The following is a 26,022-nucleotide window of genomic DNA, read 5'->3' as shown; positions in this document are numbered from 1 at the left end:
TCAGTTCCGTTCTGTTTTTTATAATAACTAAGAAAAACCTGAGATTAATGATTTCAAACACACGAAGTTGTAAGAAACAAGTTGAATCTAGATCTCAAACAAAAAAAATTCTCTAAAAAGCAATCAAAAGTTGTTTTAATTGGTGTCAAAAGTTCAAGTGAATTTCAGCGACTCTGCTTCTCGGTTCTCAAAAAATTCTGCAACCAAGATGGAAGATCTTTCACTCATACTTGCCTTTTAGTCCAAAAGATAGTAGTCAGAGGAACAAATATCAGTTTTTAAAATAAAGAACATTGCTTTCATTTCTGTTTTGTTAAAATATACGCCTGAGTTAACAAGAAACACAACGTTCTAAAATATATTGATTGCTTCTTCAACCAAACATCAAAGGCGCTCTAATGAAAATGTCTCAAGAATTTTTATTAAAAAGCGACTAAAATTATTCCGAATATTAGAATGGACCAAAACATAAGTAATGTCTTACTCACCATCAAAGATTATTTGCGCTCTCTTTTGGCGGTCGCTGATATTACGTCAGTAAATAGGGGAAAACGGTCGCAAAAAATTATGGTTCAAAATTATAAGTAGTACAGGAGGGAAAATAAAAAAGGCAATTTTACACCATGTCATTTTGGCAAAACGGAGGTATTATTGTTATTATTACCTGCAGAGCTATTACGTACTATTTAATGATATTTCTCATCTGATACCAAATTGTATATACTCGTATAATGTATATGATATACATAGTGTAATAATACTATACAATACGTGTATATATATGAAATTATGGATACGATAGAGCGTTTTACTATATTTAAGGGAATAGGTATGAATAATTTAGAAATAATAAAAATTTAATGACTTGTGCGCTGCAGGTGCATAGCAAACTGCTATATTCCATGACCCATTTTATCAAAAATATTTTTTATAGCTATAATATTGCACTTTATTCTAAACAGGTTAAACAAACAATAGGCCTATTGTTCGTTTGAACGAATTTTTCAAGCACTTTTAAACGCGCCATTTATGTTCAAGGCAATAAGAAATCCAGGGCAAAGACCAAATCAAAAGATTCAACTTCAAGGGGAAGAAAGAGAGATACTTCAGTTTAAATTCCTATTGAAGATATTGTTTTATACCATTAATAGAGCCTAAATGAAAAAAGAATTCCTTCTAGAAAGTTGCAACAAAATAAAATCCAAAAACCAGGCTTATGATTCACTTTTCAGACCAAACAAATTTGCCTTTATGATGATAATCATTAGACTAAACATATGTTGCAGCATTTTTCAAAGACAGAAAAAAATTAAGAGCATATTTCCATTTCGCCTGATGATAGAATTAAAACGCTTTCAAAAATGCCACACAGCTTTTGCTTTGAAATTTAAAATGGGAAATTAGCTTTGCCTTTTTAAATACGAAACTGAATCACTTTTTCAAAATTTCGAACCGAAGTCATGTGACATCTTCAAAAGCTTTATTTCATCAGAAGAAATAAGTTTAAAGTTTGTACTCATATAGTGACTGTTATCTTCAAAAAGTGGTAAGATAAGCTTTAGGCTTAACGAACGGAACAAACCCTTGTCATAGTACAGGTACATAATAGACACATTATGTGTACGTGTGCAAAGGACATATGCGAATGAGATTGTTTGGGGGTACTTTGCCAAAGGAAGCATATGATTGTCACTTGAGCCAGATTGACAGTTTTATTCCTCATTATTCCACTTTTTTGCCCCCTCAAACATCAAATGTAGACTACTATCTGCGTCTGAGCGCCTCCATCGACTACGCACTCAATGGTTATACACACTATTGACACAGTGAGCTTATTGTCCGTTTCTTTTTCCATTGAACGGCGGAAGCTTTCACCAAGTGCCACGGAAAAACGGGAAACAATGAATAATTGTGCAAACAAAGATGTGAAAAAGAAATTAGTGACAGTTTTTTGCAGCTCTAATTGCCAGTTTAGTATCGGATTGCTCTATAATAAAAATAACATTGTAGTTCAGATAGCTGAAAGATGTGACTTTGACCAGAAAACGAGCTAAAATGGGATTCGCTCAAAAAATCAAAATTTCAGTAAAAATGTGAAAATCTTATTCCGTTCGCAGATTAATTTTAAAAAATTGCTCGCCTACATGTTATTGAATCTCATATGCCCCTATAGCAAAATTGTAATTATTTCAAAATATAATCAAAAGATGAATGCTATGAAAACTTTTTTTCAAAAGATTCAAAAACAAATTGCACGTAAACTGAATTGAAGATGACATGATTCCAGTAAAACAGCAATTCTTATCCAAGTTCGAGAAATAAGTGAGCGACATACTTTATATTGCTAGAAAGATTAACGTTCTAACATTAACCTTACTTCCAATTAAAGTTTTTACGACATTTGAGAGATAGTAAAAGCTTTTTCAGCAATTGAATACCAGGTACAAACGAGTAACTGTAACCAATCAATCTGCAACTTTACCAAGAACTACATGAAATAAGTGAATAAAGAAAATAAGGAGGCTCGTAAATGTGCGTTCGCACATGATGTTCCGACCCAAGCTCATCTACATTTTTGACTTAATTGTCGACCAAAAGAAAAGATAATCAAACATAGATGTTTGAGTTTTAAAAAATCGTTAGGCACGCAAACTGATAAATGAATTACATAATGCCGTACCTCATTATAACGCTCACGAGATCTGCCTTTTAAAAACCTACAAGAAAAAAAGAAACAACAAAATAAGCAAACACAAGAATTTCAAGGCAAAATCTCAATATCTAAATTTAAAAGCACCTATTAACAACGTCAAAATGCAATCAGATAAAACTTTCAGTACACAAAATTTTTTTCCTAACTGTACATCAGACGGGACTTTTCCTCAATGAGAATAGGTAACAAGTCGACAAGAAGTTAAAGCAAATATTTTAAAACGTTTTAAAAATCATAAGCTTTTAACAAAAGAACTCTAGATAAATATACTAAAAAGTCGTTAAAACACAAGTAGTACCTTTCTTGGGTTACATTAAGCCATAAAAACGGACTAAAGATGCAGAAAAAATCAAATGAATAAAACAGTTTGCGAAAACACTGATTACTGAAGCTGTTGAAATCAATAGCTATTATCTGAAGTTTGTTTTTTTTTGTTTCAATCGTTATTTATACTAAATCAGCTAAAAGTAAATTGAAAAATTAAACAAGTTCACTTGGTCGTCATTTGAAAATCTTTGGGTTCTGTTATTACGCGAATGTGGTAAAAGAAGAGAAAAAGAATAAAAAAAATAGGCCACACAGAAAATTTTTATGAAAAAGCATATTTTCCAAAAAACAAAACATCAGTTACGACATAATATCAATATCCAGTTAATTTTAAAACCACAGAGAATTAGATGAGATCTTTCAATGATGAGAAAAAGTCCACAAAATGAACAACAAAAAAACTAATTTTTTTTTAATTTGGAAATGAATCGCCGTAAACTTATTGCTTTTGAGTAACATCAATCAATCAATCCTCAATTAGAAGTTTATAAGACCTCAGTATCTTACGACTACAAAGAGAATAAAAAACAGGCAAAAACAGCCAACACAAAAAAATTGAACGAGAAAAGTGTCGAGGCCCTTAAAAAATTGAATTCTTCAGAAAAAACTTTTCGTTTTTCAAGTAATTAATCAAACAATAAATTATTAAAAGCAAGGCAACTTTCCTTTTGTAAGAAGCTGACTCCGAAAAATTAACAAATATGAACAAATATATGAAAACAACAAAATATTTGAGAAAACCCGCAATATCAACGCCATTAAATTCAACAGCTTTTAACGGAATTCAAAAATACGCTAATAAACGAAGTTACGCCTCGAAAGGAGGATAATGATGTTTTTCATTCGTGAGTCGTCAATGAGACATAATAATATGTCGTGTGACTATGAGGGCAACATTAAAAAAGAGGCAAAAAACAAAAATTCAGTAGAAAAATGCGAGAAAGTGTCGAAGCCATTTAAACAAAAAGTTTTTCTCTGGAAAATAGATCTGTGATCAATTGAGCGTCTTCCCTAAGCCAATGGTAACTATCAGTATGGATCACACAGAAAAACGTCCAAGAATTTTTTTAAAAAATTGAAGCTTGTGGAATTGAATTCCTACAGCCAATAATTAGAAGATAAAACCGCTAACCCCTTTAGTTTTTGTTGCAGTAGAGAAGAAGGTGCTCCTGTCATTACTGAGACTTACTTACAATTCACAAAAAGGAATTTAGAATCGGCTAATGTTCAAAAAATTTTGAAAATGGTTTTTAAAATCTTAAAAGCTATTAATTGTCAAATCAAAGGACCACTAGATAGGTTCACCTTATGCTCAAATGGAAGCCTACTGCATATTTACTGACAAGTTTATACCATGGGACTGCAAAGACTAAATGAAATCTCAAACAGAAGATCAGATTTCAAAATTTGATTAAAAATTACGAAAACTCGGAGTCGAAGCCAAAAAAAATTGAACGATTCTTTGAAAAGAGATTTTTTGTTCATTGGGCATCGTTTGGATGCAAAAAAGGTTTGCCATTGATAGAACCTTGATATGAAAAGTGACTAGTCTCTAAGTGACTTACAAAAAACAAAAAATATGAAAAGTTTCATAAAAAACAGCTCTCAATTCGAATTCGAAATTTTTTGATAGTAAACTTCCAATTGGACCAGAACTAGCCTTTTTATAGCCTTTCATCTATTAGGAACACAAAATTGATTCATCTTGTAGCTTGAAAAGTAATTTTGAATTTGAATGAAGTTTTTTATGGAAAAAATCTTAATTTGAACAAAAATTACGCTAAAATTGATCAAAATCATGCCAAGTATCCAGTATTCACGCAATAATTTGTTTCTCGATAATTCTTAGAAAAAAAAACAAAATTAAAAAAAAATCTTTCGATTTCGATATTCTACGCTGGACGGGTATTCTAATGCTATCACTCACAACTCTCTACGATTAATATATTGATCGGCCAAAATTGACTGAAAAAAAAAACATTTGAGTATCTAGTTCCTCCCTCACAAGTGGGGTCAGAACAATAAACTGTTCTATTTTCAACAATTAAAATGATGACTGATGAAGGAAGTAGAAAAAGGGGAGCAGAAAGTAATCACCATAGCTGAACAGAAGGCTGAAAAATCTCTTCAAAAATTTGCTTCTAAAAATTTAGAAAAGTACGTAGTTAAAAAAGTAAATCTTAAAGGGAGTTAGAGGAAGTTAGTTTGGATATTTGACATTGGGAAGTTTTCAGAAATCATGTCTTTACGTGGCAACTATTTTTGTGATCTTTCGTTTTTATCTAGAGAACTGGGAAAAAGGTTGGCCGAAACAAAAATATAAAAAAAACAAAAAAAGAAATCCTGACACTGCAGCCCAATATCAATTTAAAAAATTTATTAAGACAATACTGTTCGCAAAAGTCCGAGAGTATTTTTATCCAGTGCAACACAATTCAAAACTTTCATTACAATAAAAAAACAGGCTAATCATCAATCTGATTTAACCTAAATCAATCTGACTAAAACTTTAACAAAATTTCTGCATTATTATTCGTCTAATACAGGCTTTATCAATTTCGTTTTGCCAATACTTTTTTAAAACTCTTTGTATTTTTGAGTGTTTTATTCAAATGTTTAGTAGACTTATTGAGCCCGGTAGGTTAAAACTAACCACTTTTTACGAGCAAAGAATATGTGTAATGTGATTAGGAATAATTGATAGAAAATGATAACGATACGTTATAGAAAAGAAACGAAAAAAAGATATTTAATCTCCTTTTTTGATAATTTAATAGAATTTTCAATAATTTTCAGTGCAAAATAATTATAGCCTCTGATTCCATTTGTCAGACACTTTCTCAAGCTGAAAAGTGGGGATAATTCTTAAATAGAAGAAAACAACTAAACACAATATATCCAGAGAAAAAAAACAAAGCTTAAAAAATAAGCGATACGCGAATTGTGGTTTCTCTATACATTCAAACAAACTATATTTCATGGAAATTAGGTCCCTTTTATCATAGACTAATTGATTCAAATTTAAAATTAGGAGTCTGAACTAAGAAAGAGAAAGATCAAAAGTGTTTTGCATTGACTTAAAGGCCTTATTTCATACGGTTCTAACAGCTATTAATTGTCAAATCAAAGGACCACTAGATAGGTTCACCTTATGCTCAAATGGAAGCCTACTGCACTTTTACTGACAAGTTTATACCATGGGACTGCAAAGACTAAATGAAATCTCAAACAGAAGATCAGATTTCAAAATTTGATTAAAAATTACGAAAACTCGGAGTCGAAGCCAAAAAAAATTGAACGATTCTTTGAAAAGAGATTTTTTGTTCATTGGGCATCGTTTGGATGCAAAAAAGGTTTGTCATTGATAGAACCTTGATATGAAAAGTGACTAGTCTCTAAGTGACTTACAAAAAACAAAAAATATGAAAAGTTTTCCTAAAAAACAGCTCTCAATTCGAATTCGAAATTTTTTGATAGTAAACTTCCAATTAGACCAGAACTAGCCTTTTTATAGCCTTTCATCTATTAGGAACACAAAATTGATTCATCTTGTAGCTTGAAAAGTAATTTTGAATTTGAATGAAGTTTTTTATGGAAAAAATCTTAATTTGAACAAAAATTACGCTAAAATTGATCAAAATCATGCCAAGTATCCAGTATTCACGCAATAATTTATTTCTCGATAATTCTTAGAAAAAAAAAACAAAACCAAAAAAAAATCTTTCGAATTCGATATTCTACGCGGGACGGGTATTCTAATGCTATCACTCACAACTCTCTACGATTAATATATTGATCGGCCAAAATTGACTGAAAAAAAAAACATTTGAGTATCTAGTTCCTCCCTCACAAGTGGGGTCAGAACAATAAACTGTTCTATTTTTAACAATTAAAATGATGACTGATGAAGGAAGTAGAAAAAGGGGAGCAGAAAAAAATCACCATAGCTGAACAGAAGGCTGAAAAATCTCTTCAAAAATTTGCTTCAAAAAATTTAGAAAAGTACGTAGTTAAAAAAGTAAATCTTAAAGGGAGTTAGAGGAAGTTAGTTTGGATATTTGACATTGGGAAGTTTTCAGAAACCATGTCTTTACGTGGCAACTATTTTTGTGGTCTTTCGTTTTTATCTAGAGAACTGGGAAAAAGGTTGGCCGAAACAAAAATATAAAAAGAACAAAAAAAGAAATCCTGACACTGCAGCCCAATATCAATTTAAAAAATTTATTAAGACAATACTGTTCGCAAAAGTCCGAGAGTATTTTTATCCAGTGCAACACAATTCAAAACTTTCATTACAAAAAAGAAACAGGCTAATCATCAATCTGATTTAACGTAAATCAATCTGACTAAAACTTTAACAAAATTTCTGCATTATTATTTGTCTAATACAGGCTTTATCAATTTCGTTTTGCCAATACTTTTTTAAAACTCTTTGTATTTTTGAGTGTTTTATTCAAATGTTTAGTAGACTTATTGAGCCCGGTAGGTTAAAACTAACCACTTTTTACGAGCAAAGAATATGTGTAATGTGATTAGGAATAATTGATAGAAAATGATAACGATACGTTATAGAAAAGAAACGAAAAAAAGATATTTAATCTCCTTTTTTGATAATTTAATAGAATTTTCAATAATTTTCAGTGCAAAATAATTATAGCCTCTGATTCCATTTGTCAGACACTTTCTCAAGCTGAAAAGTGGGGATAATTCTTAAATAGAAGAAAACAACTAAACACAATATATCCAGAGAAAAAAAACAAAGCTTAAAAAATAAGCGATACGCGAACTGTGGTTTCTCTATACATTCAAACAAACTATATTTCATGGAAATTAGGTCCCTTTTATCATAGACTAATTGATTCAAATTTAAAATTAGGAGTCTGAATTAAGAAAGAGAAAGATCAAAAGTGTTTTGCATTGACTTAAAGGCCTTATTTCATACGGTTCTAACAGCTATTAATTGTCAAATCAAAGGACCACTAGATAGGTTCACCTTATGCTCAAATGGAAGCCTACTGCACTTTTACTGACAAGTTTATACCATGGGACTGCAAAGACTAAATGAAATCTCAAACAGAAGATCAGATTTCAAAATTTGATTAAAAATTACGAAAACTCGGAGTCGAAGCCAAAAAAAATTGAACGATTCTTTGAAAAGAGATTTTTTGTTCATTGGGCATCGTTTGGATGCAAAAAAGGTTTGCCATTGATAGAACCTTGATATGAAAAGTGACTAGTCTCTAAGTGACTTACAAAAAACAAAAAATATGAAAAGTTTCATAAAAAACAGCTCTCAATTCGAATTCGAAATTTTTTGATAGTAAACTTCCAATTGGACCAGAACTAGCCTTTTTATAGCCTTTCATCTATTAGGAACACAAAATTGATTCATCTTGTAGCTTGAAAAGTAATTTTGAATTTGAATGAAGTTTTTTATGGAAAAAATCTTAATTTGAACAAAAATTACGCTAAAATTGATCAAAATCATGCCAAGTATCCAGTATTCACGCAATAATTTGTTTCTCGATAATTCTTAGAAAAAAAAACAAAATTAAAAAAAAATCTTTCGATTTCGATATTCTACGCTGGACGGGTATTCTAATGCTATCACTCACAACTCTCTACGATTAATATATTGATCGGCCAAAATTGACTGAAAAAAAAACATTTGAGTATCTAGTTCCTCCCTCACAAGTGGGGTCAGAACAATAAACTGTTCTATTTTCAACAATTAAAATGATGACTGATGAAGGAAGTAGAAAAAGGGGAGCAGAAAGTAATCACCATAGCTGAACAGAAGGCTGAAAAATCTCTTCAAAAATTTGCTTCTAAAAATTTAGAAAAGTACGTAGTTAAAAAAGTAAATCTTAAAGGGAGTTAGAGGAAGTTAGTTTGGATATTTGACATTGGGAAGTTTTCAGAAATCATGTCTTTACGTGGCAACTATTTTTGTGATCTTTCGTTTTTATCTAGAGAACTGGGAAAAAGGTTGGCCGAAACAAAAATATAAAAAAAACAAAAAAAGAAATCCTGACACTGCAGCCCAATATCAATTTAAAAAATTTATTAAGACAATACTGTTCGCAAAAGTCCGAGAGTATTTTTATCCAGTGCAACACAATTCAAAACTTTCATTACAATAAAAAAACAGGCTAATCATCAATCTGATTTAACCTAAATCAATCTGACTAAAACTTTAACAAAATTTCTGCATTATTATTCGTCTAATACAGGCTTTATCAATTTCGTTTTGCCAATACTTTTTTAAAACTCTTTGTATTTTTGAGTGTTTTATTCAAATGTTTAGTAGACTTATTGAGCCCGGTAGGTTAAAACTAACCACTTTTTACGAGCAAAGAATATGTGTAATGTGATTAGGAATAATTGATAGAAAATGATAACGATACGTTATAGAAAAGAAACGAAAAAAAGATATTTAATCTCCTTTTTTGATAATTTAATAGAATTTTCAATAATTTTCAGTGCAAAATAATTATAGCCTCTGATTCCATTTGTCAGACACTTTCTCAAGCTGAAAAGTGGGGATAATTCTTAAATAGAAGAAAACAACTAAACACAATATATCCAGAGAAAAAAAACAAAGCTTAAAAAATAAGCGATACGCGAATTGTGGTTTCTCTATACATTCAAACAAACTATATTTCATGGAAATTAGGTCCCTTTTATCATAGACTAATTGATTCAAATTTAAAATTAGGAGTCTGAACTAAGAAAGAGAAAGATCAAAAGTGTTTTGCATTGACTTAAAGGCCTTATTTCATACGGTTCTAACAGCTATTAATTGTCAAATCAAAGGACCACTAGATAGGTTCACCTTATGCTCAAATGGAAGCCTACTGCACTTTTACTGACAAGTTTATACCATGGGACTGCAAAGACTAAATGAAATCTCAAACAGAAGATCAGATTTCAAAATTTGATTAAAAATTACGAAAACTCGGAGTCGAAGCCAAAAAAAATTGAACGATTCTTTGAAAAGAGATTTTTTGTTCATTGGGCATCGTTTGGATGCAAAAAAGGTTTGTCATTGATAGAACCTTGATATGAAAAGTGACTAGTCTCTAAGTGACTTACAAAAAACAAAAAATATGAAAAGTTTTCCTAAAAAACAGCTCTCAATTCGAATTCGAAATTTTTTGATAGTAAACTTCCAATTAGACCAGAACTAGCCTTTTTATAGCCTTTCATCTATTAGGAACACAAAATTGATTCATCTTGTAGCTTGAAAAGTAATTTTGAATTTGAATGAAGTTTTTTATGGAAAAAATCTTAATTTGAACAAAAATTACGCTAAAATTGATCAAAATCATGCCAAGTATCCAGTATTCACGCAATAATTTATTTCTCGATAATTCTTAGAAAAAAAAAACAAAACCAAAAAAAAATCTTTCGAATTCGATATTCTACGCGGGACGGGTATTCTAATGCTATCACTCACAACTCTCTACGATTAATATATTGATCGGCCAAAATTGACTGAAAAAAAAAACATTTGAGTATCTAGTTCCTCCCTCACAAGTGGGGTCAGAACAATAAACTGTTCTATTTTTAACAATTAAAATGATGACTGATGAAGGAAGTAGAAAAAGGGGAGCAGAAAGTAATCACCATAGCTGAACAGAAGGCTGAAAAATCTCTTCAAAAATTTGCTTCAAAAAATTTAGAAAAGTACGTAGTTAAAAAAGTAAATCTTAAAGGGAGTTAGAGGAAGTTAGTTTGGATATTTGACATTGGGAAGTTTTCAGAAACCATGTCTTTACGTGGCAACTATTTTTGTGGTCTTTCGTTTTTATCTAGAGAACTGGGAAAAAGGTTGGCCGAAACAAAAATATAAAAAGAACAAAAAAAGAAATCCTGACACTGCAGCCCAATATCAATTTAAAAAATTTATTAAGACAATACTGTTCGCAAAAGTCCGAGAGTATTTTTATCCAGTGCAACACAATTCAAAACTTTCATTACAAAAAAGAAACAGGCTAATCATCAATCTGATTTAACGTAAATCAATCTGACTAAAACTTTAACAAAATTTCTGCATTATTATTTGTCTAATACAGGCTTTATCAATTTCGTTTTGCCAATACTTTTTTAAAACTCTTTGTATTTTTGAGTGTTTTATTCAAATGTTTAGTAGACTTATTGAGCCCGGTAGGTTAAAACTAACCACTTTTTACGAGCAAAGAATATGTGTAATGTGATTAGGAATAATTGATAGAAAATGATAACGATACGTTATAGAAAAGAAACGAAAAAAAGATATTTAATCTCCTTTTTTGATAATTTAATAGAATTTTCAACAATTTTCAGTGCAAAATAATTATAGCCTCTGATTCCATTTGTCAGACACTTTCTCAAGCTGAAAAGTGGGGATAATTCTTAAATAGAAGAAAACAACTAAACACAATATATCCAGAGAAAAAAAACAAAGCTTAAAAAATAAGCGATACGCGAATTGTGGTTTCTCTATACATTCAAACAAACTATATTTCATGGAAATTAGGTCCCTTTTATCATAGACTAATTGATTCAAATTTAAAATTAGGAGTCTGAATTAAGAAAGAGAAAGATCAAAAGTGTTTTGCATTGACTTAAAGGCCTTATTTCATACGGTTCTAACAGCTATTAATTGTCAAATCAAAGGACCACTAGATAGGTTCACCTTATGCTCAAATGGAAGCCTACTGCACTTTTACTGACAAGTTTATACCATGGGACTGCAAAGACTAAATGAAATCTCAAACAGAAGATCAGATTTCAAAATTTGATTAAAAATTACGAAAACTCGGAGTCGAAGCCAAAAAAAATTGAACGATTCTTTGAAAAGAGATTTTTTGTTCATTGGGCATCGTTTGGATGCAAAAAAGGTTTGTCATTGATAGAACCTTGATATGAAAAGTGACTAGTCTCTAAGTGACTTACAAAAAACAAAAAATATGAAAAGTTTTCTTAAAAAACAGCTCTCAATTCGAATTCGAAATTTTTTGATAGTAAACTTCCAATTAGACCAGAACTAGCCTTTTTATAGCCTTTCATCTATTAGGAACACAAAATTGATTCATCTTGTAGCTTGAAAAGTAATTTTGAATTTGAATGAAGTTTTTTATGGAAAAAATCTTAATTTGAACAAAAATTACGCTAAAATTGATCAAAATCATGCCAAGTATCCAGTATTCACGCAATAATTTGTTTCTCGATAATTCTTAGAAAAAAAAACAAAATTAAAAAAAAATCTTTCGATTTCGATATTCTACGCTGGACGGGTATTCTAATGCTATCACTCACAACTCTCTACGATTAATATATTGATCGGCCAAAATTGACTGAAAAAAAAACATTTGAGTATCTAGTTCCTCCCTCACAAGTGGGGTCAGAACAATAAACTGTTCTATTTTCAACAATTAAAATGATGACTGATGAAGGAAGTAGAAAAAGGGGAGCAGAAAGTAATCACCATAGCTGAACAGAAGGCTGAAAAATCTCTTCAAAAATTTGCTTCTAAAAATTTAGAAAAGTACGTAGTTAAAAAAGTAAATCTTAAAGGGAGTTAGAGGAAGTTAGTTTGGATATTTGACATTGGGAAGTTTTCAGAAATCATGTCTTTACGTGGCAACTATTTTTGTGATCTTTCGTTTTTATCTAGAGAACTGGGAAAAAGGTTGGCCGAAACAAAAATATAAAAAAAACAAAAAAAGAAATCCTGACACTGCAGCCCAATATCAATTTAAAAAATTTATTAAGACAATACTGTTCGCAAAAGTCCGAGAGTATTTTTATCCAGTGCAACACAATTCAAAACTTTCATTACAATAAAAAAACAGGCTAATCATCAATCTGATTTAACCTAAATCAATCTGACTAAAACTTTAACAAAATTTCTGCATTATTATTCGTCTAATACAGGCTTTATCAATTTCGTTTTGCCAATACTTTTTTAAAACTCTTTGTATTTTTGAGTGTTTTATTCAAATGTTTAGTAGACTTATTGAGCCCGGTAGGTTAAAACTAACCACTTTTTACGAGCAAAGAATATGTGTAATGTGATTAGGAATAATTGATAGAAAATGATAACGATACGTTATAGAAAAGAAACGAAAAAAAGATATTTAATCTCCTTTTTTGATAATTTAATAGAATTTTCAATAATTTTCAGTGCAAAATAATTATAGCCTCTGATTCCATTTGTCAGACACTTTCTCAAGCTGAAAAGTGGGGATAATTCTTAAATAGAAGAAAACAACTAAACACAATATATCCAGAGAAAAAAAACAAAGCTTAAAAAATAAGCGATACGCGAATTGTGGTTTCTCTATACATTTAAACAAACTATATTTCATGGAAATTAGGTCCCTTTTATCATAGACTAATTGATTCAAATTTAAAATTAGGAGTCTGAATTAAGAAAGAGAAAGATCAAAAGTGTTTTGCATTGACTTAAAGGCCTTATTTCATACGGTTCTAACAGCTATTAATTGTCAAATCAAAGGACCACTAGATAGGTTCACCTTATGCTCAAATGGAATCCTACTGCACATTTACTGACAAGTTTATACTATGGGACTGCAAAGACTAAATGAAATCTCAAACAGAAGATCAGATTTCAAAATTTGATTAAAAATTACGAAAACTCGGAGTCGAAGCCAAAAAAAATTGAACGATTCTTTGAAAAGAGATTTTTTGTTCATTGGGCATCGTTTGGATGCAAAAAAGGTTTGTCATTGATAGAACCTTGATATGAAAAGTGACGAGTCTCTAAGTGACTTACAAAAAACAAAAAATATGAAAAGTTTTCTTAAAAAACAGCTCTCAATTCGAATTCGAAATTTTTTGATAGTAAACTTCCAATTAGACCAGAACTAGCCTTTTTATAGCCTTTCATCTATTAGGAACACAAAATTGATTCATCTTGTAGCTTGAAAAGTAATTTTGAATTTGAATGAAGTTTTTTATGGAAAAAATCTTAATTTGAACAAAAATTACGCTAAAATTGATCAAAATCATGCCAAGTATCCAGTATTCACGCAATAATTTGTTTCTCGATAATTCTTAGAAAAAAAAACAAAACCAAAAAAATCTTTCGAATTCGATATTCTACGCTGGACGGGTATTCTAATGCTATCACTCACAACTCTCTACGATTAATATATTGATCGGCCAAAATTGACTGAAAAAAAACATTTGAGTATCTAGTTCCTCCCTCACAAGTGGGGTCAGAACAATAAACTGTTCTATTTTTAACAATTAAAATGATGACTGATGAAGGAAGTAGAAAAAGGGGAGCAGAAAGTAATCACCATAGCTGAACAGAAGGCTGAAAAATCTCTTCAAAAATTTGCTTCTAAAAATTTAGAAAAGTACGTAGTTAAAAAAGTAAATCTTAAAGGGAGTTAGAGGAAGTTAGTTTGGATATTTGACATTGGGAAGTTTTCAGAAACCATGTCTTTACGTGGCAACTATTTTTGTGGTCTTTCGTTTTTATCTAGAGAACTGGGAAAAAGGTTGGCCGAAACAAAAATATAAAAAGAACAAAAAAAGAAATCCTGACACTGCAGCCCAATATCAATTTAAAAAATTTATTAAGACAATACTGTTCGCAAAAATCCGAGAGTAATTTTATCCAGTGCAACACAATTCAAAACTTTCATTACAATAAAAAAACAGGCTAATCATCAATCTGATTTAACCTAAATCAATCTGACTAAAACTTTAACAAAATTTCTGCATTATTATTCGTCTAATACAGGCTTTATCAATTTCGTTTTGCCAATACTTTTTTAAAACTCTTTGTATTTTTGAGTGTTTTATTCAAATGTTTAGTAGACTTATTGAGCCCGGTAGGTTAAAACTAACCACTTTTTACGAGCAAAGAATATGTGTAATGTGATTAGGAATAATTGATAGAAAATGATAACGATACGTTATAGAAAAGAAACGAAAAAAAGATATTTAATCTCCTTTTCTGATAATTTAATAGATTTTCAATAATTTTCAGTGCAAAATAATTATAGCCTCTGATTCCATTTGTCAGACACTTTCTCAAGCTGAAAAGTGGGGATAATTCTTAAATAGAAGAAAACAACTAAACACAATATATCCAGAGAAAAAAAACAAAGCTTAAAAAATAAGCGATACGCGAATTGTGGTTTCTCTATACATTCAAACAAACTATATTTCATGGAAATTAGGTCCCTTTTATCATAGACTAATTGATTCAAATTTAAAATTAGGAGTCTGAATTAAGAAAGAGAAAGATCAAAAGTGTTTTGCATTGACTTAAAGGCCTTATTTCATACGGTTCTGAGGCAACCACAGCTTATTATCACCTCTCAACTTCATACAGTTATTCAATTTTGAGATATTTTAGACAAGAACAACAGAGAATTTAAAGTTGTGAGAAAAATGGAAAAGTTGTTTTTCTTTCAAAAGTAGAGTCTGTAGATTGTATCTGATGCTTCCGGTGACTTTCATTTCTAAACTGTTTGTCGGTCTTGGGCTGACTAACCGGTTTGGTCCAGAGAAAATGTGAAGAAACGAAAACAGATCTAAAAAAATATGAAACTCAGATCAGGAAAGACATTCAGAAATGTAGAAAAGAATTTTTGTTGTGAAATTTTGGGAAAACTGATGCTTCAAATTGCAACATTTGTTCCCATATCATTTAGCCTTTATTATGGCACAAAGCAACAGAATCAGTTTTTTCAGGGATATTCAAAAACATAACAAAAAGAAAAGCATAAACATAACAAACAAAACATGACAATCACTTGAGGAAACAGCGAAACCGAATGTTTTTTTTTCATTTCCTACTTCTCATTGCATACTCAAATTAACTTAAAGGCTTGAAAACTTGAATCAGTGTGGGTAGCAGTTCAATTTAAAGTCTATTGTATTGGAGTCTCTTCTGCATTTTCACAAAAGGTAAAGTTTTTTCTTCGAGGCACAGTTTCTTGAATCTGGAGGTTTATGTAAATGCTACCCAAAAGCAAAATTATTCGTTAAACAAGGTTCTGATGCGACTATGATTATCTAAATCTACCAAACATGTAGAATTTGAATCCAGAAAAAAATAAAACAGTTATATCGAAAAAAAACCCGAAAAACTCTATCTTTGTCGACACAAAACCATCTTCTCTAATTATTGTTGATTGATATTAAAATCTTTTCCCCTAGTTGACAAAAAATGATTTGATCATTAATTTACAGAATCCACCTGCCTGAGTTAATTTCTGGATGTTCGGCGAAATTCTCGTCAGAAAAATTTTCTACTGGGTATGTCTATCTGGATAACTAACCGATAAAGATTTAACCAGTTGATAATGTTTTCAATTGGGCAAAAATGAATGAGAAGAAAATGGTCATATATTTCTTAGCTACTTCTAGCGTTTAAGCTCATCGCTTCACTTTCTCTCTGCAAAATACTGTCTGATTTTTTGTGACTGATTGATCTTTCTGAGTTTCACTTTTTGAGGAGCTGGCTTATGTTGCAAAAAAATTGACAATGCATGTTGTTTAATATCTGTTGAAATTATATCAAGATTGGGGGGGGGGGGGGTGATTTTTTCAGTTTTGACATTAAAGGAAGTTGTAATCAAGGTTGCTCCAAAGATTGCTTAATTTTGAGTTTTGCAAACCTGATAGTCAAAAAAGCTTTTCCTCTCACACCGAGGAAAACTTTCTGACAAACTTGTTGTCTTTTCTTTTGTTGGATGCTTTTGTTTTCTATACGGAACAGTACCCCCTTGTAAATTATTTCAAATTTTTATGGTTGATGCGGAAAAACCTGTTCTCTGCTGTTTTTGTTCCGATTATTCCCCAGATTATAGAATTTCTGAGAGCAACATGTTCACGGAGAGCATGATTGGACATAACAAAGGACATTTTGCCCGTGCGTGAACCGGGGAAACTCTCAGGCTTTCTGTTGATCTCGACCAGACGCTCTGTGATTTTTGATGGTCTGTCCTCTTCAATAATAAAAATAATAATAATAAATTGTCCTCGGAGCCGCATAATAGAGATCATTTACAATATTTAGAAATTCATTTTATCTTTTCAACTGCGCTCCCAAAGGACGCCGTTGGCCCTACGGATTGTTTTGGGGGTGCCTTTGTATAACCCTCAACGTACTAAACGTAAAACAAAACCTCTAGAACAGGTCCCAAGTTGAGCAATAATTAACTGCGGAAGTTATACTTATTTGGCTCAGCCAACCATATGCGAGCTCTCTAGTTTCTACTTTAATTACTTAAAGGAGTTGAAAGTGTTTCAGTTCTGATGAAAATAATAATCGACCGAGCTGAGCTGTGTCAAGTAAACAGCATCAATATACTCTAAATGTCGCCAGATTTTGATGAGCATTTATTACTATGAATCATATTTAGTTATGGACCTCAATACAATCGGATTTGCAGTAATTGGTGGATCCGATTTTGTGCATAGTTCAACAATTGAGGCCATGTATAATCGCTCAAAACAAAAAATAATTACGTGTAAACGTATATGCTTCTTTAACAAAAATTTTGCTCGTATTAATAATTCATTGTCACGGAACTAAGCCAATGTGTTTGTTTGGATCTAACTATTAAAATGCTGAATTCAAACCACAGATGCGATTTTGACTTTAAGTTTGAGTCTATATCCAACATATTTGATGCACACATGGTCGCGAGGGTAAATAATAAATATTTGAATAGTTGCGACAACAATCAATCAATTAGTCAATATTACCATAACTATTATTATAACTACTGCAATTATGACCATTTTATCCAATTATGCATGCGCTGAATAACATCATTTACTTAGTTTGCTCAGAATTCAAACCATTTCTTTAATTCTTTACTCGAAAATCAGCAAATTTTCCACACAATCTAGCAAATTTCCACAAAACTCCCAAAATTTTACTTAGAAACTACGACTTGAAATAGTTTATCTGAGTGTAAGCTTTAGATTTTACCCTCCGAATTTAAATTCCAAACAGGAACTATCTACCATAGTTATCTTATTTGAAACTATTGTTATTTCAAACAATTATTAGCTTTCCTACCATTCATAGCTATGGGTTCCCAAAAATCAGTCGTTAACGACGGAAACATGCCAAATTGCGCCATTTGTACAGAAATTTTAGACGACCCTAGATCTTTACCATGCGGACACTGCTTTTGTGGACCTCAAAAAGGCTGTTTAAACGCCGTCAAAAGAGCCAAAAATGGAAAAATTTCATGTCCAGTTTGCCGAAAATCCCACAATGTTCAAGTGGAGGATTTGCGACCTCTGTATGAGATACGAAACGCTCTGCAGCAAATGAGACATGATAGCGTAGCTAATAACTTCTGGTATCCGAGATGCGCGGTTCACAAAAACGAAGTTATTGTTATTTGGTGCCAAAGTTGCGAGCAAAAAGTTTGCCCCGAATGCGAAATTAATCACGAAAACCATTCGCTGTCTTCGTATAAAAAGTACCTCCAAACGAACGCTGAATCGAAGCTGAAGTTACTCGGAACTTCTGGCGATGTTTTGCCTGTTATCGAAGCCCGTATTAAAAGCTGCAAAGAAACGTTAGAAGCGCTTATGAAAATGAAAATCGAAATCGAGAAGCTAAAAAGCAGCGAAGTTCTGCTCAACGAGTTCTTGACAATATCAAAGAAACAAGACTTAAGTACGGCTATTCAAAGTCGCGAACAGTTTGACACAATTAGCCGAATTTTAACTTTTCCCGAAAAATCATTCTGGCCACTTTTGGACAATTTTTCACCGTCTGTAATCAAAGAAGCCGATTTTGAATTTATGGAAACTTTCAAACAACGTGAAAAAGTTGTAACCACTTTTGAGTTTGAAAATGTTGACAAATGGCAGAATAGTGAACAGTTTGAGTCAAAGCCTGTTGAGTTAAATGCTGGATATTCGATGAGACTTTGTGCGCAAAAGCGGAACAACGGTGAAGACGATGCCTTGTATGTTTTTCTCAAATGCAAACCAGTCAATCAGCAAATCACCTGGCCGGTTGTAAACTGCTTCCAGATATTTCTCAAAAACTCCAAATCGCAAACTGGGGAAACCTTGACTCTCAATTTCCAGAAGTTCGACGCACAAAGTACAGCTTTTGGGTTTGAGGAAGTAATTCTTTGGAAAAGCTTAATTGATTCAACACAAGGTTGGATGAATGAAAACACAGTAAAATTTAAATGCAATGCCCTTGTTTTTTATTCACAACAAAACCCCGATGAATTGTCTCTGTAGATTACCTTTCTTTGAAATGAAATTCACAATTTATTCAAGTTACATTTGCTCTCTTATTTAGTAATAATTACCTGGTTAGTATAAATCCTACGCGAGGTGATTAAAAGCGGTTTTGTTATAGAGAGGGAAGCTCTAAGATCTTTGTAGCGCTATTACATTAATAATTAAAATATGAAAAGTATCAAATTCATAAAACGTAGGGTTAAACAGGATTTTACGGATCCAATGGTATACAACTAAAAACAATGAAGCACAAATAACTACTGATATCTGATATTATTATAACCGAAACGGTATTCAATTTTATTGGCTATCTATCCATGTTTATGAAAGGGTTTAATGGCTGATACAACAAGAAGGCTCGGTAATGTGTGTACGCAGATAATGTTCATACCACGCTCATCCACATTCTTCACTAAATTGTCTACCGAAAGATGAAGAGACAGAAAACGTTCAAAAACATACACACCGTTCAATAAACCACTAATGGAATACAATACGGCGACGCTAGAGCGCCGATGAAACACGTTGTTATTAGTACTAAAAAGATAATCAGAAAAGACAATCAGACTGCTAGAAAAGACAATCATAAAAATAAAATAACAAACAATAATTACAACCGAAACTCGATGTCCATCCTAAAAAAATCAAAAAAAGGTTCAAACTCGCATCAGACAAAAGCATAAGCAAAACAAATTAACTTATACTTCATTAGAAAGATATGGAACCTGTCGTCAATGCGGCTGGGTAAAAGGTCAACAATAAAGAGCAACAAATTGCGAAGTTTAAAAACACGTTTCTTTTTTAAAACAATTAATTTCAAAGTGATTAATATCACTAAATATTGACTGAAATAACAAAACGTATTTATATCTCTGTAGGAAGCAATTCCCATTATCTATCATTATACCGTGTAAGTCATACGACAACAAAAAAAAGAATAACACCGGCAAAATTCAAAAGTTCAGTTAAAATTTGCGAGAAAATGACAGTAAAGCCTTTAAAACCATTAAAATTGTCACTAAGAGCATTAAAAATGTTCAACTATGAATGTTTTCAAAATGTTCAGTAGCCAATGGGACTTAACAGTAACGTTATAGTTGAAAGAGAAACAATTCGGCCTTTTGTTAATGAGACTAAGTCGCTATACTACAAAATAACAAAAAAGGTGCAGAAGCCAAAAGATCACAAAAAGTTTTGGCGACATCACACCAACCAAATATATAATGATTGAATCACCAAAAGTAGTTGAAACTTCTTGTTAGTGTAATTGAGTTACATGGCGAAGAAAACGAAAGCAAAAAGTATACAGTTGAATAAATTTAATTAAAAGTGAATTTGAAAGTCATTAAAACAAATAGCCATAAACTGACATCTTTATATACGTCCTGGGGAAGCATTTCAGATCAATCATTATCAGATATATGCCTTAAAACAACAAAAACAAAAGAGAAACAAAAAAAATTTAAAAAATCTACTAAATTTTGCAAGAGAACTGTGTCTAAACGTAAAAGCTTAAACTATACAGAAAAACGTGTTCAACGATGCCTTCAAAGCTGTGTGCCTTTTTCAACGATGCCTTTCCTTCAATTGGACCTGTCAATCATCATAATTCGACAAGGATACAAAATAATATTACAAAAATGCAATTATGCTAGAAAATTTAAAACTTAATTCGAAAACTCGGTGGTTTCAAAACCAAGAAACCACTAGCTAAAAATATTTAAAAAACCTTAATTTATAACTCACCGGAAATGAGTTTACGCCTATTCTTCTCGGACAACGCCAGAAGTTGAGAAAAATAACACAAAATAGAGGCAATATTCAAAAAGTCACCAATATACTCTTAAAAATAAATTCGAAGACTGAAGAGACATTAGATAACAATTGAAAGCATTTATAGGTTCATTCATACCACAAACAAATCCAATTAGACCTTTAAATGGAGATGCTGGGTCATTGGACTAAAATAACAATTGTTAAGAGCCACAAAAACCATGCGTTTAACTCTGAAACCATAATATAAGGTCGTAGGGCCTCACTTTTCAAAAAATAGTATGTGTTCAGGATTGAGTCCTGAATTGAAAAACTTGACAGTAATTTACATAAAGAAAAGTATAAATAAGGAAATATTATAAAATACACCACGCCCCTTTAAAAATGAAAAAAAGTTACCGTAAGGATCCAAGGTGTTATCAAGACAGCCCTGATATGGCCTCGCGGCTAAGAAAACAATCAATTGATCAAAGGGTCATAAAATAGATCAATATCTAAACAAAATTTTTCAAGTTTTCAAAAGTAAATAATAGGTTTTGTATAAATATCAAATTTAAATTCGCGAAAAATTGGCAAATACTTGGAGAAAAAACGACAGAAGACTCCTAAAGCCCGCGGGAAAGCGGAAGTACAACTAGTTCCCTTCTTGAGTTATAAAGAATATTAGAACAGCTTTAAGGTGTCTGATTCCTTGCGTATATTTTGCGTATATTCTTGCCAAAGAAATCGGATCGGACAATTCAGCAAACCTCTATCGTATATTCTTGCCAAAGAAATTTTGCGTATATTCTTGCCAAAGAAATCGGATCGGACAACTCAGCAAACCTCCTCTATCTTTAAAGATAAAATCAAAAACACTACCGGTAGCAATTTTAACATATTTTTGCAAAATAGACGAAAATGTCAAAAATCCGGAAAATGCGAACAAAAACATCGAAATATCGTCTACTATTCACAAGATTTAAACTTCGATAACTCGGCGTAAAAAACTAAAATAAAAAAAAATCTTTTTGATTCCATTTTCTACTTTGGACGGGCTTTCTATTGATATAACTCACAACTCTCTACGATGATTATATCAATCGATCAAAATTGACATAACAAAAAACCTCATTTGATTATATATTTCCTCCCCTCACTAAAGTGGGGGGTCCGAACTATTAAAAGGGCGCAACTTAATTCCACCTACACTTGAATAGGTTAGTAGGAAAAATATGGGATGTTCAACTGAAAGACAAAATCGAAAAAGCTGAGAAATGAACAGCTAGAGGCCGCAGAATTTCATGTTTATTTTTTTTGTACAGGGCCTAACACAAAGCACAATTGCACATCAAAACTTGATTTTTCGATAATTTTCATCATACAGCACTTTTGGAAACCGAAATTTTGGCGACAAAAAATAATTTAAAAAAGAAATTAGCCAAAAAATTAGATATTTTTTAAAATTGATCCTGTTTATGCACCGTCCAATTCCACCATCTTAGATTTGTTGCCTTTTAGCCAAGTCATTGTACGCTCCTACTTCATTTCAATCTTATTTATATCACTCCTTAAAAATAAAAAAACATAAACAGCACCAATTTAGTTCATCCCTTAACTAATTCACCCTAAAGTTATGCTGCAAACAAACCGTTTAAATTTTTTGCCGCTCAAACGAATAGTAACGAAACACATTCGAGGGATTCAGTAGGACTACTTGTTTTAAAAGATGCAGCGATGAACAGGTTGCATTTTTTTTAAATGGAAGCATTAAGACGAGAAACGTCTTCAACTTAGCAGATTCAACTGAAACCATAATATACTTTTTACTAAATTTAGAAAACAGTTGAAAAGCAGACATGTTGTAGCAAAAGAAACGAACAAATTGAAATTGGCAGATGAGACCATCCAGGTTGCAACTCCAAATCAAATTAAAAATATATTTTTTTATTGCGTTTACTAAAGAACTTCCAAAATCGAAATAAAATCATATTAAATCTAAGCTGTGCAGTTTTTATGCCCAATGATTTTAAACTGGGTTCATAATAAAGAGACTCATGCTTAGACTGTAATTAGCGTGTTTGGAGTTCTCTAACAATTTATGAGATGCCATTTACGCGTATTTACTTGATAATGCCAGGACGACCTCAAATCAATAATGTCGAACACTTCAAAGTTAAATGAAACCATAAAAAATTTCACACATTTTTACAATAAAAAATGAAACAATAAAAAATTTCACACATTTTGGCAAACTAGCCCTCAAGAATTAAACAACTCTGCCCTCTTTCTACATTTCAATCTGAGGGTTCTTATACTATATCAATTGTATCCGGCTAAAGCAGAGAAAGTTTTTGGCTGTTTTCAATTTCTGCTAATTAGCGGGAGGTTAAGTTCTAGTATATACAGGTATCGCTGATTCACAGTTTGTAATCTCGAGTGCTTTTCCTGGGTCAAAATGTTCCTGCAGAGCCTTCAAAGGCTGACACTAATTGATTTCAAAATGAGTCGGGGGCGTAATGGGGGACTGAAAAGCAAATGAAATTAAAAAAAAAATGGTCATTTATTTATTAAATGCCACTCTTTCTTTATTAAAAAGTTGTCTAAGTGTAACTAATAGGCTAGGTTGATTTCCGACCCCTCTTGAGGGGAGAACTAAATACTCAAATGGGTTTTTTTTGTTCAGACAATTTTGGCCGATCGATATATTCATAGTAGAGAGTTGAGACTGGTATCATTAGAAAGCTTGTCCAGAGTAGAATATGGAATTAAAAAAGATTTTTCCATTTTGGTTTTTTTACAAGGAGTTATCGAGATTTAAACTTTTGAGAAAATAGAGTGAATTCCGTTGATTTTATTCACATTTTCCGAAATTTTTTACTAAAATTTCGCTAATTTTGCTAAAATTAGTTAATTTTTTTCAAGAAAGTGTTGTTGATTTTTTTAAAGACAGAGAAATATTGTCGGCAATTATTATTAAGTTTTTTTGTCAAAAATTCTGGCTAAATGTTTCAAAATTCAGACTTTTTCATCAAAAACAGCACGAAATCAGTTTCTTTAGTCCACTTTGATTAAATTTGAAGGAAGTTCACACCCAAACACCATTAAAAAATCTTTCTAGACTCATAAGGGTGCTATTTCTACTTAAAATTCCGTTGAGAGTGTTCCGTAATTAAAACTTTGCCGTTTTTTGCTATCTTTACTCGTTGATTATCAAAAAAGCAGCATTCATTTTTGATTTTTTAACTAACAAAATATCTATATCTTTAACATTCGAAAAATAAGTGTTCTTAATGGACAAACAGCATAAGCAGAGCTAATTTTGGACCAATCTTGGACTGTTACAATAAAGGCCAAATTATTGTTCCGACCCTCTTGAGGGGGGAGGAACTATATACTCAACTGGGTTTTTTTTTGTTCCGTGAATTTTCGCCGCTCGATATATTCATCGTAGAGAGTTGAGACTGGTATCATTAGAAAGCTCATCCAGCGTAGAATATGGAATTAAAGATTTTTTTAATTTTCGATTTCTACAGAGAGTTATCGAGGTTTGAAAATCTGAGAAAAGAAGAGTGAATTCACGTTGTTTTTATTCACATTTTCCGGAATTTTTGCCTAAATTTTCGTCAATTTTGCTAAAATTTGTTATAATTTTTAAGAATAGTGTCGTTGATTTTATTTTTGAAGACGAACAAGCATTGTTGATTGTTTTGATTTAATTTTTTTGGTCAAAAAATCTGGATAAACATTTCAAAATTTAGACTTTTTCATCAAAAACAGCACGAAATAAGCTAATTTAGTCCACTTTGATTAAATTTGCCAACAGTACATCCCCAAACAACACTCAAAAAATCTTTTTAGACTCAGAGGGGGGCTATTTCTACTTCAGAGTCCGCTGAGAGTGCACTGTAGTTAAAACCTTGCCGTTTTTTGCCAACTTTACTCGTTGATTATCAAAAATGCAGAATTTATTTTGAGTTTTCAACTAACAAATTATCTATATCTACAACATTCGAAAAATCAGTTATTCCTAAGGGACAATAAGTATTATTAGGGCTTGTTTTTGGCCATTCTAGGACTGTTACAATCCAAAAAAAATCGGGTTTTAATCAGTCGGTCTTTTTTTTTAAAAAAAAAAGACTTTTTTTTTAATAATAAAAAATAGAACATATCAAATTAAAGCTCAGGAGTGATAGGTCCAACCGATTTGCTTGTTAGGCAGCTCCAAGCTAATGCATTAAGTTTTTTAATTGAAAATTTATGGTCGTTTCTTTTTTTAAAAATAATTGACCTTTCAATAAATAATGGCTTAATTAACTTTTTCTCTACTTTTTTTCTTAATTTGTACAACTTCCAGCTTAATGTCAGCAAAAAAAACGACCGCTTCTTCTTTCTACTTTTTTAACATTTATTCTCAGTTGCAGTTTTAAGCCTGAAATTATTGTTTTCTGGCTTTGATTCCACAAGATTTCAGATTTTTTTTGTTTTGATATTTGCCAGTTTTTCACGTTTTCTAATTTTGTCACATTATCACATTTTTGACGGTTCCCATGTCACCTCATTAGCATTCAGAATAAGGCACAATTGAACTTATTAAAATTCTGAAAGATATACATCATCGTTTTAACGGCCTCGACTCCTCTTTCTTGAAGAAATCAATTGAATTTTTTAATTTTGTCTCTAACTGTCATTTATACTTTGTCATTTCGGTCGTATGAAATTTCCTGAATAGTGATAGCTTTCATTGGCTTTTCATAGAAGAGTAGAAGAACCGTTATTCTGATATTAGTAGATAGCTGATGGCTTTCATGACGATCAAAACAATCGTTTTCCAAAATTTAAAAAAAAAAATTTTTTCAACTTCGCAATTTTGTTCTTTTTATGTTTCTTTTTGTTACCTAATCTCGTTAGTTAACTACAGGTCAAAAATAACATCATGGGTGTCAAAGGAATAAGAGGGATTGGTGTCCCAA

The 26,022-nt window shown here is 31.5% G+C and overlaps 3 protein-coding genes across 5 annotated transcripts in view; 2 read left to right on the top strand and 1 right to left on the bottom strand.

The window, feature by feature from the left end:
• The window catches only part of LOC142340423 (uncharacterized), a 464,952-nt gene that overhangs the window by 50,689 nt on the left and 388,241 nt on the right, over positions 1–26,022 (top strand). The window lies entirely within an intron of this gene.
• LOC142339486 (uncharacterized) overlaps positions 1–26,022 on the bottom strand; it is a 204,467-nt gene that overhangs the window by 90,128 nt on the left and 88,317 nt on the right. The gene's annotated exons all lie outside the window — the stretch shown is intronic.
• On the top strand, positions 16,584–19,336 carry LOC142339485 (uncharacterized). Its single transcript, XM_075389533.1, has one exon. It carries the CDS (start codon positions 18,113–18,115, stop codon positions 19,292–19,294), a length of 1,182 nt encoding a protein of 393 aa, XP_075245648.1. The 5' UTR covers positions 16,584–18,112; the 3' UTR covers positions 19,295–19,336.

The sequence above is a fragment of the Convolutriloba macropyga genome, chromosome 5 (assembly GCF_964194025.1).
Source record: "Convolutriloba macropyga chromosome 5, txConMacr16.3, whole genome shotgun sequence".
NCBI lineage: Eukaryota > Metazoa > Xenacoelomorpha > Acoela > Convolutidae > Convolutriloba > Convolutriloba macropyga.
Note: the sequence above shows the minus strand (reverse complement) of the source record. Positions and strands in the feature narration are given on the sequence as shown.